Here is an 18,014-nt window from a genome sequence, read left to right as displayed (position 1 = left end):
GCCTGCCCCCCAGACTCACCTCAGGAGGTGGAGGGCAGCCCCAAAGCCCCCGACCCAAGTCCAAGGAAGACAGGTGTGCGAGGGGGAGGGGGGTGGCCCTGGCCACACCCAATTTTAGAAGGTATGAGGGACCAGTTCTGTTCTCTCCTCCCACCTAGAAGAGATCGTCCTAGATGGGTAATTCCATTCTAAGGTGAGGACCCCTCCAGTAACTGGAACAGTGATTTCCCATCTGTAGGTCCCTGGGGCCCTGGAGCGTGGGCCTCTGGGTATAGTCTAACGGGTCCCTGAATCCCTGCGTTCATAAAGACTTGTGCAGAGAACAAATAAAATGTGCAAATCGTTTACAGATTTTAGTAGGTAACATTTTTATAAATAAAAAACCTATTTATTTTAGTGTTGCTGAATTAATATAGCTTATTGTCATAAAAATTTCCAATTAATGGATGCTAAAATTATAGCTACTATGTATTACGGGTCTGAGATCCACAGCAGTATTCTATGATGGGGGGGTGTGTGTGGGTTCTCTTGGAGGATCTTTTTACAGCTGGTTTATTAGTTTTTATTTATTTAAAAAAATTTTCTTTATTAATTTTTTTAGAGAGAGAAATCGATTGGCCACCTCCTGCATGCCCCCCACTGGGGATCTGGCTCACAGCCTGGGCACGTGCCCTGACTGGGAATCAAACCGGTGACCTCTTGGTGCAGGCGTTGATGTTCAACCAGTGAGCCACACTGGCGGGGTGGTTTATTAGTTTTTAAGAAAAATCGAAGAAAGCTAGGAATAAGCACATTCTGGACTATCTGTTGATAATGTTCTAACCACATCTTCGGTTTCAAGGCTTTTTTGCATTAGTGTGGGTACCACATGACGACGGTGCTAAAAGGTCAGTACTGACCCTCACTAGGCATTTCTCAAACTGGGGCCTGAGATGTATTCTCTGAGAATAGGTGTTGGTCTAAAAGTCTAGTACTCCTTGGGCCAACCTTGGCTTCCAGGGTCCCTATGGTGTGGCCACCAGATGGCGCCCCAGGATGCAGCTGCCTCTGGAGTGGAGGGGCTGGTACTCCTGGCGGCCTCAGTGCTGGGCCCCTCCCAGCCTGGACACCAGTTGCCTCGGAGTGGTATTGGCCATACATTACAGAGCAACATGGAGGGACTTTTTATTTCTTTTTTCTTTTTTTTTTGGTTAATCCTTACCCGAGGATACTTTTCCATTGATTTTACAGATAAAGTGGAAGGGAGGGAGGGAGGGGGAGAGAGAGAGAGAGAGAGAAATATCGATATGAGAGAGACACATCGACTGGTTGCCTCCCACATGACCTTGACTGAGGCCAAGGATGAACCTGTAACCTAGGTACATGCCCATGACCGAGAATCGAGCCTGCAACCCTTCCGTCCACGGACTGATGCTCTAACCGCTGAGCCAAACTGACCAGCGCCAGGGAATATTCATTTCTAAGGGAGCAGTTAAGACCTTGACCTAGCCTACGTACCAGAGCCCAAGGGAGAGCCCAAAGGAACAATTTTCTCCTGGTTTTAGTTCCCAAAGCCTTCCTGGGGATGGCCCCAGGCGTCCTCATCCCAACTCGGGAGGGGTCCAGATCTTCAGCCTCTCTTGGCTGCTTCTGTCCGGAGCTGTCCCCACCCCCCACCACCCGCCTCTTGGTGGCTTCACAGTGGGCTCCGGCTGCCTCTAGGCCAAGTAGCTTGTCACCCAGGTCCCGGCTCCCATGGCGGAGGGAGGGGGTGGCCTCAGCTTGGGCACTTTCCCTCATGTGTGTCTCTCTGAGGGCCACCCCAGGGCCCTCTCCTGCCCCAACCCTAGCATTTCTCTCACCTGTTCACCAAGACCTCCTGCTGTTACTTAGCGGCTGAGGGCCTGGGAGAACCAGCAGCCCCGAATGCCTCTTCTTCCTCCCTTCCTCCCTCCTGCAACCCTCCCCTCCGGGCTCCCACACCCCTCCCCCTCCCCTCTCCCCTCGGGCACTACCCAATTCAATGCGAGCTTGCTCGCTCCCCTGGCATTCACTCAGCACCCCCTACCCCTCAGCCTGGCACCAGCTCTGTACATGGCTCCCCAAGGATGTTACTTGGCCCCGCGGGCAATACTTACCTCCTTGGTGTACACACTTGCTCAGCTACCAGCTACCCCTCCCCTTTGCCTCCCTGGGGCCACAGAAGAGGAGTACCTGATGGTCACTCGGGGGTCATGGGCCACGCCACACACCATGGAGGCCTGGGTACCCTTGATGACACTCTGGTCCTGGGGAGGCTTGGTGATGCGGGTCCGAGCTGGAAGACAGCGAGCAGGGGGTGAGCACAGTGAGAAGGGGCGTGGGTCCCCGAGTTATCACGTGAGAGGCAGGAAGTGGGGTGTCCGCCGGTGAACCGGCCAGTGGGCCTGAATTCCGTGGGGGATGCAGGCAGACCAGTAGGCGAACAGGCAGACCACAGAGAGCGTCCCAGAATGGTAGAAAGAAAACTGCGCTTCCGTGACACCGGAATCTTGGGAGCCATGTTCACAGGGGAGGCTCATTTAATTGTGCTCCCACAAACCCGCGGGAGGGATAGAAATGGACACCTGAGGATGATCAGGGCCATATTCCCAGCACATCAGTGTCCAGCCAAGGGGAGAACAGGTCGTCTGATCCCGGGCTAGGCCACTCAGTCGGCCTCGGGCGGGCGCGGGGCCCCAGGGTGCAGTCGGAGACTGGAAAGGACTAGAGACGGTTCCTCAAAGCAGGTCGGCAAACCACAGGCTGGGGGTCGAGCCCGCTGGTGGCCGTCTGGGTGAGGACCCTGGGCTGGAGCACAGCCATGCCCACGGGGTTAGTCTCCTCTTGGCTGCTTCAGCGATGGCACTGAAGAGCTGGTTGAGTTGTAACTGTCTGGCCCACAAGCCTGAAATGTTTACTAGCTGGCCCGTCACAGAAAGAGTCTGCTGGTTCTGCCCCGAGGTATGTGAAGCTGCCCGTCACCTCTCTGTTCCCTCAACTCGGCCACACATGGCACGAGCCCTCGGTCCCGTGGCATCGTCCCTAGAACCTTCCTGGTCCCAGTGCTCGGAATTCACTTGTCCACATCCCTCTTGTGAGAAGCGCCCTGGCAGGACAGACGGGGTGGGACGGTGCTGGCCGTGTGAGCGTGTGCTCCGCGGGGCTCACGTGTGCTCAGCACACACGCGCGCGCAGAGGTGTGACGCGCTCTGCACACTCACCCCACACCACCAGGTCGGCAGAGGCCTCGTCGACCCCCCGGGAGTTGGTTGCCAAGCAGGTGTAGGTGCCGGCGTCCGAGACGTGTGCGGGGCTGACGAGCAGGCTGCCGGACTCCAGGAGCGTGAAGCGGGGCAGCTGGACGGAGCCGCTGGCCAGGATGCGCTCCCCTGTGGGCGGCACGGGGCGGGGGCTCAGGCTGCAGCCCCACTCCCCCCTCCCCCCTCCGGCTGCTCTGGGTGGGTGGTGTCAGGCAGGCTCCCAGCTTTAGAAATGCTGGGAGTGCCAGGGCCGGGGTGGTGACAGGGCTGCGGTGGGGGCTGAGGTTTCTGATCGGTGACAAGGGCACAGAGTGGCAGCCTGGAGCCCAGGTCTCCTGATGCAGCTGGGCGGGGAAGGGACAGGCTGCTCTGACAGGTGGCGAGGGGCACCCTGCGGAGGGGCTTCTGGAGTCACCTTCAGGGGGCGGAGGGATGGAGCAGCTGGGTGGGGGTGGGACACAGGGACAGGACAGCCCTGGCCAGGGCGACCTCCCTGTGCAGTGGGACCTAGGCAGGCCTGGGGCCGCAGGCAGAGGGAGAGAGCGTGAGAGCAGGTTTTCGAGAATGTGTCTATTTTGAAGAAAATGCCACCATCTGTATAGAGGGGACTCTCCGTGTGTGAGCCTGCGGGTAAGCGTCTGTTTGCACACGGGTGCAGACACACTGGACCAGAGAGCGTGTTAGGTGTGTGTGCATTTCCGTGTCCAGGCACACGCCTGGGTGTGCGGACATTCGTCCCACAAGTGTTTATGGAGCCCCTGCTGTGTGTCGGACTCTGCTCTGGCCCTGGGAGGCGGCAGTGGGCAAAACTGAAAGCCCGGCCTTGGAGGGGGGCAGGTAAGCGGAAGAACCGATCGAGTGTATTAGAAGGCGGAATAAAGCGAACGGGTGGTGGGGAGGGCCTGGGACACGGGCCGGTGAGCCCTGTGGAGGGTCTCTGAGCAGAGGCAGGGTGGGAGGGAGCCACTGTGCGTGTGTGCGCGTGCGTGAGTGCGCACACGTGTGTGCATGCGTGTGCATGTGTACATGTGCATGCATGTGCGCGTGCATGTGTACATGTGCGTGTGCGGGAACGTTGTGAAGGTGAGTGTGTGACACAGGGAGGTGGACAGGAGGCGGCTGGAGCCCTGGCACCTGTGCCACCAGCCACCAGAATGCTAACCAAGGCCCGCGGCCACTGGCCAGGCCTCACCACTTCCTCGCACGGTGCAGGCCCTTCCTGTGCACTGCGTCCGTCTCATGCCGCCTGCATATACTGAGCCCGTTTACAAAGGGGGGCCCCGAGGCCCAGAGTGATAAATAACTCACCCAAGTCAAAGTTCTCAGAAGGTGCAGAGCTGTGCCCTGAGCCTGGCGGGGTGGCAGGTACCCCTCCCTGTGGTGTGACAGGTGCCCCTCCTGGGTGTGACAGGTGCCCCTCCTGTGGTGTGACAGGTGCCTCTCCCTGTGGTGTGACAGGTGCCCCTCCTGGGTGTGACAGGTGCCCCTCCTGTGGTGTGACAGGTGCCCCTCCTGGGTGTGACAGGTGCCCCTCCTGGGTGTGACAGGTGCCCCTCCTTGTGGTGTGACAGGTGCCCCTCCTGGGTGTGACAGGTGCCCCTCCTGGGTGTGACAGGTGCCCCCTCTGAGTTCTGTGTGTATAACCTTCACAACGTCCATGGACACCCACCCTGGCCAGCTCCGGCACTGGCCCTGGGGACTGCCTGTGACTGTCACGTGACCCCAGAGCAGACCAGCTCATGTACCTTTCTGCCAGGTGATGGCCGGCCGTGGCGCCCCCGAAGTCTCACAAGCCAGCACCACTGACATGCCGTCGATCACCGTGCTGTCCAGGGGGCCCCTCGTGATGTTGGGGGCGATGCCTACAAATGGAGACAGAGGGGCCTCTCAGCTACACTCTGGTCCCCGGGACCAGAGGGCCAGGTCCTCCTTCCCCTGCCGCTCTGGCTGGTGTGGGCCCCACTCTGGGAAGGACGAAGGTGCCTTGATGGGGTGCCAGCCAGAGGACCCACGAGCGCTCCCCATGTCACCCACCCTGTGGAAGGACCCGGGCGACACCTGCCTCGATTCCCAAGCCCCATATGGGGGAACCTGAGGACTCGCCCATATCCCCGTGACAGGGCAATGGGTCCCTCCTTCGATGAGATGACATTGAGGCTCTGGGTTCTTAAAACAGGAAAGTTCTGGCCAAGAGGAATCACCCACTCTCTGAAAGGCCCGGCCCCACAGAGCCCGTCAGCCTGGTGAGCTGCGTCCCTGTGGAGTCAGGGAGGACCGTGTCCCTCCCCATCTGCCCCAGGGAAGCAGGGCCGTGGTGCAGGGCGCAGACAGACCAGCTCCGGGGGCTCACGGGGAGCTGGGAGCCTCCTGCCCCATCGCACCGTCGGCAGCCCCAGCTCCCCTCTGCCTGTGGTCTCTGTGGGTCAGGGAGCCAAGCCCTGCTGCTGAGATGGGGGCCCAACAGGATGTGGGGAGCACTGAGCTCCCGTGTGGCGGAGTCGGCTCCATTAATTGAGCAGGGCTGCTACTGTCACCCCAAAAGAGACTCTCAGGGGGGATGGGATTTGCAAGTCGGGAGCTGAGGTTCAAGGGCTGGTTCGGGTCGCGCCAGCCTGCGTGGAGTGAACAGGGACAGCTGAAGTGCCTGAGCTTCTCTCAAAGCGCCAGGGACCCTGTCCTCGGCCCCAGGACACTGGGGGGATGTGCAGGGGCTGGAGGCCTCCCCATGCACTGGACGCAGGGCTGCAGGACCAGTGGGCATAAGAGGCTCATGTCACCCTGGCTACTGCTGAGGGACAGTGCTCTCTGTTCTCCAGAGGCCCCTGGCTCGGACCAGAGCTGCGTCCCGGAGGGAGGGGCTCCCGGGAAGGACAGGGCAGGACCTACTGGTGACAGCGAGGTAGGTGGACGTCTGCACCTCTCCGGCAGCGTTGCGGGCAAAGCACTGGAACATGCCCGTGTCGTCGGGCACCAGCCCGCTGACCTGCAGGCCCCCGTCCCCACGCTGCCGGAAGCGGCTCAGCCTGGCCACCTCCACCACGGCCGCGTCCTTGTACCAGGTGATGGAGGGCTGCGGCACACCTGGGGGAGAGAGGGACCCACAGTCAGCCGCCTCCTGCCTCCTTCCCTCCCGCCTTGGGAGAGTGGAGGATGTTCTCAGAGGGGCAGTTCTCGAAGTCTTATGTAGTAAGCCAGGCACTGGTCCATATCCGGGGATTCCTTTAGCTTGGGAGCGGGGATTGGATACATTGTGTATTTTTCTGCAACACATGGCAGAGCCTTCTGCTGGAGTCAGGCCCCAAACTGTCAACCGCAGGGGGGCTAGTGTTCCGCGGGGCCCTCAGAAGCCCCCTGGCACCTGGTCGGACAGGGCTCAGCCCTGCCCAAGCTGTGCCCGGGCCTGGCTCACCCTTCCCACACTCCCAACCCTCCCACTGTCCCCCTGGGTCTCTGCTCAAATGTGACTTCCCCAGAGAGCTGCCCACACCCCTTGAAAAGAGCACCCTCCGCTCCGGGCCCCTGAGCCCTCGTGCTTTTCACTCGACATTCTATGACCCCGTATCTCATCCCCTCAGCAAGGCGCGTTCTCCCACGCCGTAACGGCTCTGGGATCAGGACGCGTCTCACCATCGACAGTGTGTCATAATTTAATTGGCAGTCTTCTTTCTTTCTTAGTGATTCATAAAATAACGGGGCATCTTACAACCCGCGGCACTTGAGATGAAATGAAATGAGGGCCCTGTATTTGTTCATGGGTTTGTCTGCCCCCCTCACAGGAACGTCAGTTCGGTGCGAGCAGGGATCGGGCGGTTTGGTTCCTTCCGTATCTGTCCCAGCCCCGGGAAAAGGATCCAGCACAGGGTGCGCCATCAATGAATGAAGGAGTGAATGACTGAGTGAATGAGTGAACCCTAAGTCTCCCTCCTGCCTGAGCTACGTTCTGCCTCCCCGCTCAGTATTAGATCATGTCCCACCGTGTCCCCCGAGTTCACCCCGGTTAAGGGCTGCCTTTTGGCTCAGCTGCATCAGGAGGAGAGACGGTGGGGATGGGAAAAGCAGAAATTCTCCAGGAGCTCTGACAAGGGGGTTAAATAGAGGGAAAAAAATAACCCAGGAACTGGGCGTAGCTTCTGAACACATCTAGGGCGAGGTGTGCCCAAATTCTCGTCGTTGTGATGGCAGTGTCTACAACTCTCAAATTAGGGGCAATTTGAGTCTGTCACCTATTTTGAAATAACAGTAATTTGGGTTCATTTGTAACCCTCAAGTTATGGTAACATAGGTTTTTTTCCCCCCTAGTCCCGAGATTACGGTAATTTGGCCTGTTTCCTGGGGTATTTGCTCACAGCCAGACTGACTTTCTGCTCAGTGATGGTGCCTGGAGAAGGAGGTAGAATTTAGAAAAGTCCATGACAGAGACAGGAGAGGCTGAACTTTTGGGGGTCCTTCTCCCCTTTCATCCACGCCGCCCACCGGGTTACCTTTGGCCCGGCAGGGAATGTCCACCACCTTCTCCATCTCTGCTGTGATGTGTCTCTCTGGCTCCTTGACAAACTGAGGGGGTTCTGCAGGAAGAAAGACAGGGGAGGGGATCAGAGCCATGCTCCTTATGATATGGCCACTATTCAGAACCCCTTTAAGTAGGCCCCAGCCATACTGCCCCGGCTCACCCAGCACAGACAGGTAGGCCCCGCGGACCACAGAGGGAACACTACTACTCCGTAGCACGGCCTCGCACTCGTAGAAGCCAGCGTCGCTCCCCGTGGGGTTGGGGATGGTGAGCCGGCGGTTGTAGTCGCTGATACCGCCTGACAGCAGCACCCCGTCCTTCTTCCAAATGATGTGCAGCTTGATCAGGGGCCTGGGGGGGGCGTGGGCAGGCACTCAGGCACAGGGACTTCCGGAGGCCCAGGGCTGGGCAGGGGTGGTGAGGAGTTGGGCCAGGCAGCCTGAGTTGTCCCTGCCCCTGTCACTTTCTGGGTGCAAGCCCTTGGACAAGTCCCTTCAGTGCCCTGGTCCTCAGTTCCCCAGCTGTAAAATGGGGCCACCGTGCTCCGGGGCGGGGTGAGGGTGAAGGCGTGAATGCAGGTGAGGGCCTGGGAACAGGCCGGCCAGGGGGTTCTTGGGGCACGGGCCCCGGAGAGCAGGGACGCTGCCTACCGTGAACTTTAACGTTCTCTTCTGCTCCCCCGTGTGCCGGGCCCCATCCAAACAGAGATCAGGGGACGGAGATGTTACGGGTGAGGGGCGGTGACAAGGAGGAACATGAGAGGAGCACCCAAAGTTTGGAGATGGGGAGACAAAGGCAGGCAGATGGGAGCCCGCACCCCCTGATGCCAGAGCGGGGAGGGTGGGAGCTGAGCCCTTTCCCACCATCACCAACCCCAGCACCCCAAAGGGCCCCTGAGGATCTGGTTTGTCTGGCTCTCCTGTTTAGCACCTGGTGGATCCCCAATCTGCCAAAGGGGGGGTCTGTGTTAGTTCCACAGGGTGTTCAGAGGGGCCCCATGAAAAAGGGGCTCCGTGGTTGAATAGGTTTGGGCAACAGTGGCTGAGTGTCGTTAGGCAGGCCCTTCAGTAGGGTCTCTGCACCCTTACTGCGCCCTGGGGTCTGAGGAGCGGACTTTTAGCAACGCCCCTGCAGGGACCTGATCTCAGGAATCGCCTCAGCGGGAGGCGACCTCAGGGTCACCGGTCTGCTCCCCACCCTCATCTCCATCGCCCTTCCTGAGCGCGCTTGGGGTCCCAGGGCAGGCGGGGCTCAGCACTCCACCTACAGGCCTCCCCGGTGAGGAGGTGTCCGGATCATTCCCATCTCCCGGCCCAGGAGGCTGAGGCCCAGTGTGTGCATGAGTACGGGCCTCAGGGGGGCCCGTTCCCTGGCAATTCTGCTGTCGGCCAGCTGGGTGTCCTCGGGCAGCTTCCTGCTCTCTGGCTTCGGGGTAGTGATAGCTACGCGATGGAATTACTCGTTTCCCGGGTGACGAAGGTGAGGGGGGCATACGGGGAGGAAGGGGCCCGGACCGCACCTGACTGCAGCCTGCCCCCTGCGGAGTCCACCCGTGAGCTGGCTCCCAGCACACTTCCCTCCCGCCCCTGCCGCAAGGGGGCGCTGGGCAGAGGCCCTGCCTCTCTCTAGGCGGCTCTGAGGGGGGAAGAAAGAGGGCTCCCCCCACCCGCCCTATCCCCAATATCCTGCGCTGAGACTTGCAGCTCCAGAATTTTCACTGGGCTCCTGGTCTCTCCTCTCGGATCACAGAGAACGGGCCGGCCCTGCTCATCATATCCAATGACCCCGCGACAGTAGCTGGCATGTCCACCCGCTGTCCTCCCTTTGGACTAAATGCCCTTCCTCCTTTCATGGGTCCTCATAGGACACTCCCGGGCCTTTCTGAATTCCGACTGGTCTCCTCAGAGCCCACAGGTCAGGGGCTCCCCGGGTTGGGAGAGAAGGGAATGGGGAGAAGCACGGCCCACCTGGCATTGGCCACGCACTCCATGGTCACCTCCGAGGTCCCGGCCACCACGCTGGTGTTCTTGGGAGGAATGATGATGGTTGGAGCGATGGGGTCCGCAGGCCCCCCTACATCTGGGAGAGGTCAGGTGTTAGCCGGGACAGAGCTCGGAAATCCCATCTCTGCCCAGCCCCCGGCAGAGGCTGATGCGGTGGAGACATCTGTCCTCGTGGAGTGGGGCAGGTAGCCACAGAGCGGCCACCCGAGCAGCCTGCGCTGAACCTCCAGACACTGACCCCAGGGGCCCCGTCCCCTCTCCTCCTCCCCTGCTGATGGGTCTTCCCTGCTCCTCCGGCAATCACGCCCTCCCCCATCCCCAGTCCTGACTGTGGTTTCCAGAATCCTCCCCCCACCTGCATCTATCTTGTTGGCTTTGCTTCTTCTGTGTCCACTCTGCCACCAGAATGCGCACCCCTGGACTGGTCTGAATGACCCCCCTGCCCCCAACTCATGCCCACAGCAGCTATAAATGGAGAAAGAGTCTGCAGGTGTCATCCAGTTCCTGCGAGGTCCTCCGGCGGCAGGGTGGGCCCTACGTCCAGTATGACATGTCCTTACAAGAAGAGGGGTTTAGACAGACACTCGGGCGCGCGGGGGAGAAGGCAGTGAGGACCGAGCGAGGTGGGAGAGGTCTCTGCAGGCCGAGGGAGCCAAGGACTGCCGGAGCCGCAGAAGCGGGGGAGGCAGGGACGGACTTGCAGACACCTTGCCTGCAGCCTTCAGGACGGCGAGAAGAGACGACTCCGGAACCAGCCACACGGCTGTGGCACCTGGTTCGAGCTGCCCCAGGAAACTCATACATTCCTTGGGGCAGGGACCTCACGGATCTCTGCTTGTCACTGAATAGTGTCTCCCCTCGAATTCCTATGTCGAAGCCCTCACCCTCCCGAGACTGTACTTGACGATGGAGCATTTAGGAGGAAGTTGGGTGAAATGGGGTGCTAAGGGTGGGGCCCTACGAGGAAGAGACCTCAGCTTTCTCTCTCTGTCCACGTGGGCGCACAGTGGAAAGGTGGCCGTCTGCCAGCCAGGGAGAGAGTCTCAGCAGGAACGACCGTGCCGGCGCCCCGAGCCGGCCTTGCAGGGCGGAGCCGTGCGTGCCCGTGGCTTTGCTCCAGGACGCTGGGCTGGCCGGACACCCACCTCTCCAGCGTGGGGAGTGCTCAAGTCCATCAGTCAGGTGAACAAGGATGGACACTATCCGTGTACAAGCCCGGGGTTGATGGTGAGAATGATCACAAGTGGGTTTATTAAAACAAAACAACACCCCAACGCCTCCCAGGAGAGGCAGCGACCTGCCCTTTAGGAAGCGGTCATGCTCTGATCTCGGGGGGTCAGCGGGGCCCATTATCGGCAGAAACCCCCAGATTCCCCGTACACCGTCCGTGGCTCCTGGAAATACGGCCAAGGGCTGTCCCCTCACTGAACCATCCAGCTAGCTGGCCCCTTTCCAGGAGGCGTCCAGGCGGCTGGCCGCATGACATGCACGGCCCTGCGCGACAGCGCTAGGTCGTCCTGTACGGGGCGGGGAGCCTTTGTCCTGCCGAGGGCCATGGGATATACTTCTAACATCATTCTCGGGCCATACCCAATTATCAGCTTGGACATTAACCTGCGCTATTTGGGCAGGCTGTTTGGGCAGGTGTGTGACGTCAGCTGGTATGATTTCTCAGGCCTTATATGGCCTGTGGGCCGGACGCTCCCCACCCCGATTGGGGAGGGCACTCGGAGGCTCCAAGGCCACCCCAGGCCACCCCGGTCAGCCCTGGGCAGGGGTTCCTGCTTGGACTCAAGGCCTGGCTGCTAAAGGCCCAGGTCGAATGGGAATAAAATGTCAAAATAAGGTAAAATGAAGAGGGAAGAAAGGAAGCATATAAAACAGAATAATTGCGACAATATAAAAGCCTCGTGCAGGTGCCATAAAGAGCGAGCGGACGGGAAGCTGCCGATATAGCTGGATCCATAAAAGTGTGCTCTGCTTGTTTATTACACGCGGGGTGCACGGGTACCAGGGCCCAGACTAACGGGGCCCGAGGCGGAGACAGACAGGGCCCAGGCGGTAGGTACCCCGCGGTGCAGCGGGTAAGCAGAGCCCTCGGAGTTTAAAACACGCGGCTGCCCCAGGCCTCGGGCCAGCGTGTTGGCTTTGGGAGAGTAGAGGGGAGACTGACTCCCCCACCCCAGGAACCCAGAAGCGCATGCCCCGGCTCAGGTGGCAGCATATGGGGCTCAAAGAGAGGGACGGGCAGTGGCCGGACACCCTGGACCCAGTGAAGGAGGGGCTGGGTTCAGGAAGAAGGGGTGCAAGACCGTGGTCTGCCCCAGGTGTCCCGGAGCTAAGCTGGTCTGGGGTGAGTGCAGACTGCTGACACATAGCAGGTGCTCAATAAACAACCGGCGGTCCTTCCTCCTGGGGACTTGACTGCCTGTGCTCAGGGACACCTGGGACAAACCAGAGCAAGGAAGAGGGGCGTCTCTCACACACGCTGCTGATGTGGACAGCCCCGGGGTGGGGGTGTGGAGAAAGCAGAGGGGCTCCTCACTATCGGCAAAGCTGGACCCTGCCGCCCACGAGGGCTTTGGTCACAGTCACAACAAGGGATTCCCACTGAGTTCCATTCTCCCACAGTCACCTCATTTAACCCTCCCAACTGCACTCGTCATGGGCATGACATCACAGATGAGGAAACAGGCTCAGGGACCACTTGACTCACCTGGGACCCAGGGCAAGGGGTGGGGGGGGGCAGGGGTTAGCTGCTCCCCTCCTGGGCAGGTGCCTGCTGCCTGTGAGCCGGGGGCTGACGGCCCCAACCAGACGAGGCCACAGGACACAGGGCGGTGAGCTCTTGACATGTGGCCCGTGCCCCTTTGATGAATGGGGTTGAATTTTACACAATGTGCAGTTCATTAAAAAGGGGCCCCCAGCCCTGGCCGGTTTGGCTCAGCGGTTGGAGCGTCGGCCTGCGGTGCAGAGAGACCCGGGTTCGGTTCCCGCTAAGGGCACGTACCTCGGTTGCAGTTTGTCCCTGGTCCTGGTTGGTTGTGCGGGTGGCAGCCACTCGATGTGTCTCTTCACGTCGATGTTTCTCTCTCTCTCTCTTCCTCTCTCTCCCTCCCGCTCTATCTGAACAAAAAATGGAAAAATGTCCTCGGGTGAGGATAAAAAGAAAAAAAAAAAAGGGGCCCCCAGGTCAGTTATTGGACCACTTTTTTTTATTCCTCACCCAAGGATATTTTTCTACTTATCATCAGATAGAGTGGGAGGAACAGAGAGAGAGAGAGAAACATTGATGTGATAGAGCCACATCGACTGGTTGCCTCCCACATGACCTGACCGGGGCCAGAGATGAACCGCAACCAAGGTACGTTCCCTTGACCAAAATCAAACCCGAGACTCACTGGTCCACGGGCCGACGCTCTAACCACTGAGCAAACCGGCCAGGGCTATTAGCCTGCTTTAAGTAGGTGTGAACAAGCCGGCCCAGGGCTCCACCTTTTCAGTCGTGAATTTTCGGAAATCTACACACAGATCACGTGTTTCGGATGACAATTTTGCACCCAAATTGAGGTGCCCAGCAAAATACATATGGATTTCGAAGACATGGTATGAAAAAAATGTAAAATATTTCATTAATATTTTCCTACATTGATTGTGTGTTGAAAGGCACTGTTCTGGATATTGTGGGTCCTGTACAAGATGTTAATGAAATGAATTTCACTGAGTTCTTATCCCTTTTTCAACAAAAGTAGGCTACCGGCAAATTTTAAATAACGTACATATGTGGCTCACATTCTACTTCTATCGGGCAGTGCAGGTCTGGTCCCTAGGTGTGGGGCCACCACCCCAGTGTGGGCTTTTCAAGAGCTGGGACAGTCTGTGTGAGGTCACCAGGGTTACACCTAGGCAGGGACAACGCGGGGTCACTGCCCCGACTCGCTCCTCCGTTTCCCAAGAGCAGGAGCCTCCCTGAGGGCTACTGAGGAGCCAAGCTGCCCGGGCAGAGGAGGGAAGAAGGGTGAGGGGGTGGCAGAGGGAGGGGCGAGGCTCTGGGGGTACAGGAGAGGAGGTGGGGCTGGTGGCGGGCGGAGCGGCATGTGCTCCTAGGAATGGGCTGCAGGCATGCTGGGGTTTGCGCCAGTGCCGGGCACAGCACTGAACTGAAGAAATGAACTGAAAACCAGCGGACTCGCCTCTCCACCCAGTCATCACCGTGTGAAAGCAGGAGGCCAGGGCGAGGGGGTGGGAGAAACGCAACTAGGGGAGGCTTTGGGGTCCGAGGGGCTCCACCTGCTTCCCTTGGGCCAGCTGGAGGGCTGGGGGCGTTCACATGGAGCAAAGAGTGAACAATGCCCGCAGGTGGCCAGGAAAGGCGGGTGCTGGCGGAGGAACACAGATAGGAGGCTCCGAACTCTGGGCTCAGGGTAAAGGGGGTCACCTGGGAGGACGGCTGGCCTCGACCTGGACCAGGAACACTGCTTCCTACCAATGACCGGATTCCACTAGACTCCAGGCAGTCTGGTCACTGACAGTTATCTGGCGATGACATTCCTTTCCCCATAGAAACAGCAGCCCCAGGCCCTGGGCTAGCCTGCCACCCCGGCCCAGGTCAATGTCGGAGGTTACACTGTGACCCTGATAGGTCAGCCCCAGAGTGAAACTCTGCTCCCTGCATCCAGGTCTCTTTCTAGGCAGCTGGGGTGGAGGAAAGGTCACTGCAGAGATGGGAGGGCTCTGTGGGTGCTCGGAAGGCTCAGGAATGGGGATGGAAGAGGGTGGGGATGTCGGGGTCCCCAGGGTCTGTCTGGCAGACAGACGGGCTGGGACCAGAGGACGTGGGAAGGTCCCCGGCTGGCTCTCCCCCACTTCCTGCTGCTGATGGGTGTGTCCCAGAGGGACCCTGGATGATGAATGAGACTTGGGTTTGGAGCAGGGGTGGTACAGATGTGGACCGGCGTGCACATCTGGCTCCCCCAGCCTGCGTGGTCGCTCAGCTGCTTCGGGAAGCTCTGGCCTCATCCCACACTCTCTGATTCCTGGGCCTGCTGCCGGGGTGGCATCCCCTTCTTCACCCCGGGGACGGATCAGGGAGGGGGGCCGGCCTGGCCAGGGAAGACGACCCAGCATTTCCATCGTGGCTCAGGGTCGGCTGGATAAATGCCTCTTTGTCAAAGGAGATTCAAGGAGCCACCCTTTGAATTTGCTACCCTCTGCACCCGCCCCTGGGGAGGGCTGTGCCTCTCTCAGCCGGGCGCTGAGTGGTCTCGGGCGTGGACACAGAGGCACTTCCAGACAGGGGTGTGGCGGTCAGCCTGTGTCCCCGTCACAGGGCGGTCTGGCTCCCAGTGGAGGCGGCACTTCTATGTGCCAACTGAGTACAGTCAGTATATTTGTTTGGAAACGAGCCCCCCCCCCAGCTCTGGCACGCTCTCCCTGTGCGTACCTGAGCCCAGGGCTGGTTGCAGTGACGGATGTGCACCCCCTCCTCCCTTCCACGCCCTCCCGCCCTCCAGTGGCCCTGCCGCCCACCAAGCAGGATGTGAGACTTGCCAGGGGATGGGGCCTCGGACGCAGCCCCCTCCCCTTGCCTCGCTCTGACAGCCCTGCCCCCGCTGGCTCTCCCGCCTCAGGAGGGCTCCTTCCCATGCTCCCCCAGCCCTCCCCTTCCGGCACCACTCCATCTTCCCCAGCACCCCCCGGAGCCCCATTCCCAAGATTGAATGACGAGCTTCGCCGTCGGTCCCGGCCCTGCGGTACTTACTGTCCACGGCGAGAGTGATGGGCTGGCTGGTCTTGTTGTCCCCGTTCTTGTCATTAACGGCCTGCACGTAGTAGCGGCCTGCGTCAGGAGCCACGGTCGACAGGATGACGAGGGTGTTCTCCAGGGTGATGGCTCTGGGGGGACAGGAGTCATCGGACAGGGGCCCGAGGGCTCTCAGCCATGGGAGTGAGGACAGGACGCTGGTGGCCCCAGAGCCCCTCCCCCACCTCACCTCCCGGAACCACCTACTGCCTGGACTCCATCCGCACTTAGGCTGTTGAGAACACACGTCAGTGCTGGGACAGGCCCGCACAGGACACATCCACACAGGACACATGGGCAGAGGCCACAGACCACTGTCCACAGGGAGCTTCCCTGCCCCCACCCGAGCCTGGGCTAGGGGCCGTGCCCGCAGGCCCTCGGAATTCTGCCCTGTCCCACACAGCATCGGTGGCTAAGTGGGTGTGTGGTTATCACTGTGGGCATACCAGGAGCATCCAGACCCTTGAAGAAATGTCCTGGAATGAGTGAGTGAATGAATGAGTGATTGAGTTAATGTATGAGTGAGTAAATGAGTGAATGAGTGAGTGAGTAAATGAGTGAGTGAATGAGTGAGTGGGTGAGTGAGTGAATGAGCGAATGAGTGAGTGAATGAATGAGTGAGTGAGTGAGTGAATGAGTGAGTGAGTGGGTGGGTGAGTGAGTGAGTGAATGAGTGGGTGAATGAGTGGGTGAGTGAATGAGTAAATGAATGAGTGAATGAGTGAGTGAATGAGTGAGTGAGTGAGTGAATGAGTGGGTGAATGAGTGGGTGAGTGAGTGAGTGAATGAGTGAGTGAATGAGTGAGTGAATGAGTGAGTGAGTGAATGACTGAGTGAGTGAATGAATGAATGAATGAGTGAGTGAGTGAGTGAGTGAGTGATGAGCAATGGTAATACATTTAGAAATGAGCAGGACCATTCTAGAATCAGTGCCTTATTCTAATCCTAAATTTGTTTAGGTTGATTCAAAGGCCACAGGTTGGCAGGAGCATGGACTTCTGGGGCTCATATCCCCCACCAGCCACCTCCCCAAAGCTGGTCACAGAGTGGATCGCGGGGCTGGTTGGGAGAGGAAAGGAGGTTGGCCGGGCAGTGGTGATGACGTGGGCTGCGTGCTCCAGCCGGTTCCCTCTGCTGGGTCGTCACACAGCCCTCAGCGCCCAGGTCCAGGCGGGGAGCCGGGGACCCCACTGGCTGCGGGGGGACAGCGCCAGGGGCACTGTCCACGCCGTTCTGCCTGTCATCTCTCACCCGTTCTCCCCATGACAAACAAAACCATTAGTTTGTCAAGTTTATCTCCGGATTTTAATGTGATGTGCCCGAGACAGCTGTTAAATACCCTTAATGTTAGTTTAACAAGGACAAATCCAGTTGAATTCTTTTCAAATTTTCCCATTAGGTGACTGTTACAGACTTTTAAACAAGCTCTCAAATAAACAGCCCGCGAATGCCTCTCCAGCCTGCTCTCCCGGCGCCGGGCTGGGGTCCCCTCTCTCCTGTTTCGTTTTGGGGAGAGTGCATGTGCAGTTTTGGGGGGAATTCTCAGCTGAGTGCTGGGAATAGGAAAACAGTGTCCTCCTGCCTCAATTCACAGTCACCTTAATAATGTCGATGTCTTTTTTCTGGGGAGCCCTTGTAACCTCTGGCTAATGAGGTGGTGACAGGTGGGAAAGAATGAGGCTAAAACATCTAAAAAGCAAAAAAAATGGGCCGGGGAGGGTGACCACTTCCCCAGCTGGAGTCTCCTGCAGGGGCCTGGGTTCTTTAGTGGAGCTTGGGGGTGGGCGAGGGCTGGGGGAGGGGGGCTTGGGGACAGAGCTCTGGCCCCAGCCTCTAAGGAGCACGCAGCCCCCCTTGCTGGGCCTCAGTCTCCTCATCTGTGCGGGGGCTGGAAGCACATGCTGGTGAGGGCTCCTTCCAGCCCCGAGGGTGGGGGCTGGTGCCTGTCGCTGCTTCTGTTCTATTTGGCCTGCGCTGGCCCCGTCCCACTCACACTGACCTCACCTGGCACACAGGCCAAGGTCGGGACTAATCCGATGAGCAGCTACGCACTTGGACCACGTGGGCTCCTGTCTCCCCGGCCACCCCACTGCCATGGCGGGGGGGGGGGGCAGGTTGAAGGAAGCCTTTGGTGGGCGGGCGCACGGAGCACGGCCTGATCCCACTGTCCAGTTCACCTGCCTGTCCTGAGCCCCTTCTGGCCTCCAGAGAAGAAGGCTTCCGCCCCCATTCTCTCCTTGTAGCTGTATTTTGTCTGTATTATGACCAGTCCTTCTAGGTCAGTGGTTCTCAACGAGTGGCTGTGCCCTCCAGGGGACCTTGGGCAATGCCCGAACAACTTCTGGTTGTCACAGCTGTGAGGCTGCTCCTAGCAACGAGCGGTAGAGGTCAGGGATGCTGCTAAGTGTCCTATAACACACCATACAGTGAGAATTCAC

At 59.2% G+C, this 18,014-nt stretch overlaps 1 protein-coding gene across 1 annotated transcript in view; it reads right to left on the bottom strand.

The window, feature by feature from the left end:
* SDK2 (sidekick cell adhesion molecule 2) overlaps positions 1-18,014 on the bottom strand; it is a 237,562-nt gene that overhangs the window by 67,604 nt on the left and 151,944 nt on the right. The window contains exons 5-12 of the mRNA XM_036268767.1: positions 15,535-15,668; positions 9,738-9,849; positions 7,931-8,121; positions 7,742-7,825; positions 6,147-6,341; positions 5,006-5,122; positions 3,222-3,389; positions 2,194-2,296 (exon numbers count right to left, since the gene is read on the bottom strand). Of these exons, the coding sequence (XP_036124660.1) occupies positions 2,194-2,296; positions 3,222-3,389; positions 5,006-5,122; positions 6,147-6,341; positions 7,742-7,825; positions 7,931-8,121; positions 9,738-9,849; positions 15,535-15,668 (1,104 nt within the window). The remainder of the gene's footprint in view (positions 1-2,193; positions 2,297-3,221; positions 3,390-5,005; positions 5,123-6,146; positions 6,342-7,741; positions 7,826-7,930; positions 8,122-9,737; positions 9,850-15,534; positions 15,669-18,014) is intronic.

This window comes from Molossus molossus, unplaced genomic scaffold, assembly GCF_014108415.1.
Source record: "Molossus molossus isolate mMolMol1 unplaced genomic scaffold, mMolMol1.p scaffold_m16_p_19, whole genome shotgun sequence".
In the NCBI taxonomy this organism is placed as follows: Eukaryota; Metazoa; Chordata; class Mammalia; order Chiroptera; family Molossidae; genus Molossus; species Molossus molossus.
Note: the sequence above shows the minus strand (reverse complement) of the source record. Positions and strands in the feature narration are given on the sequence as shown.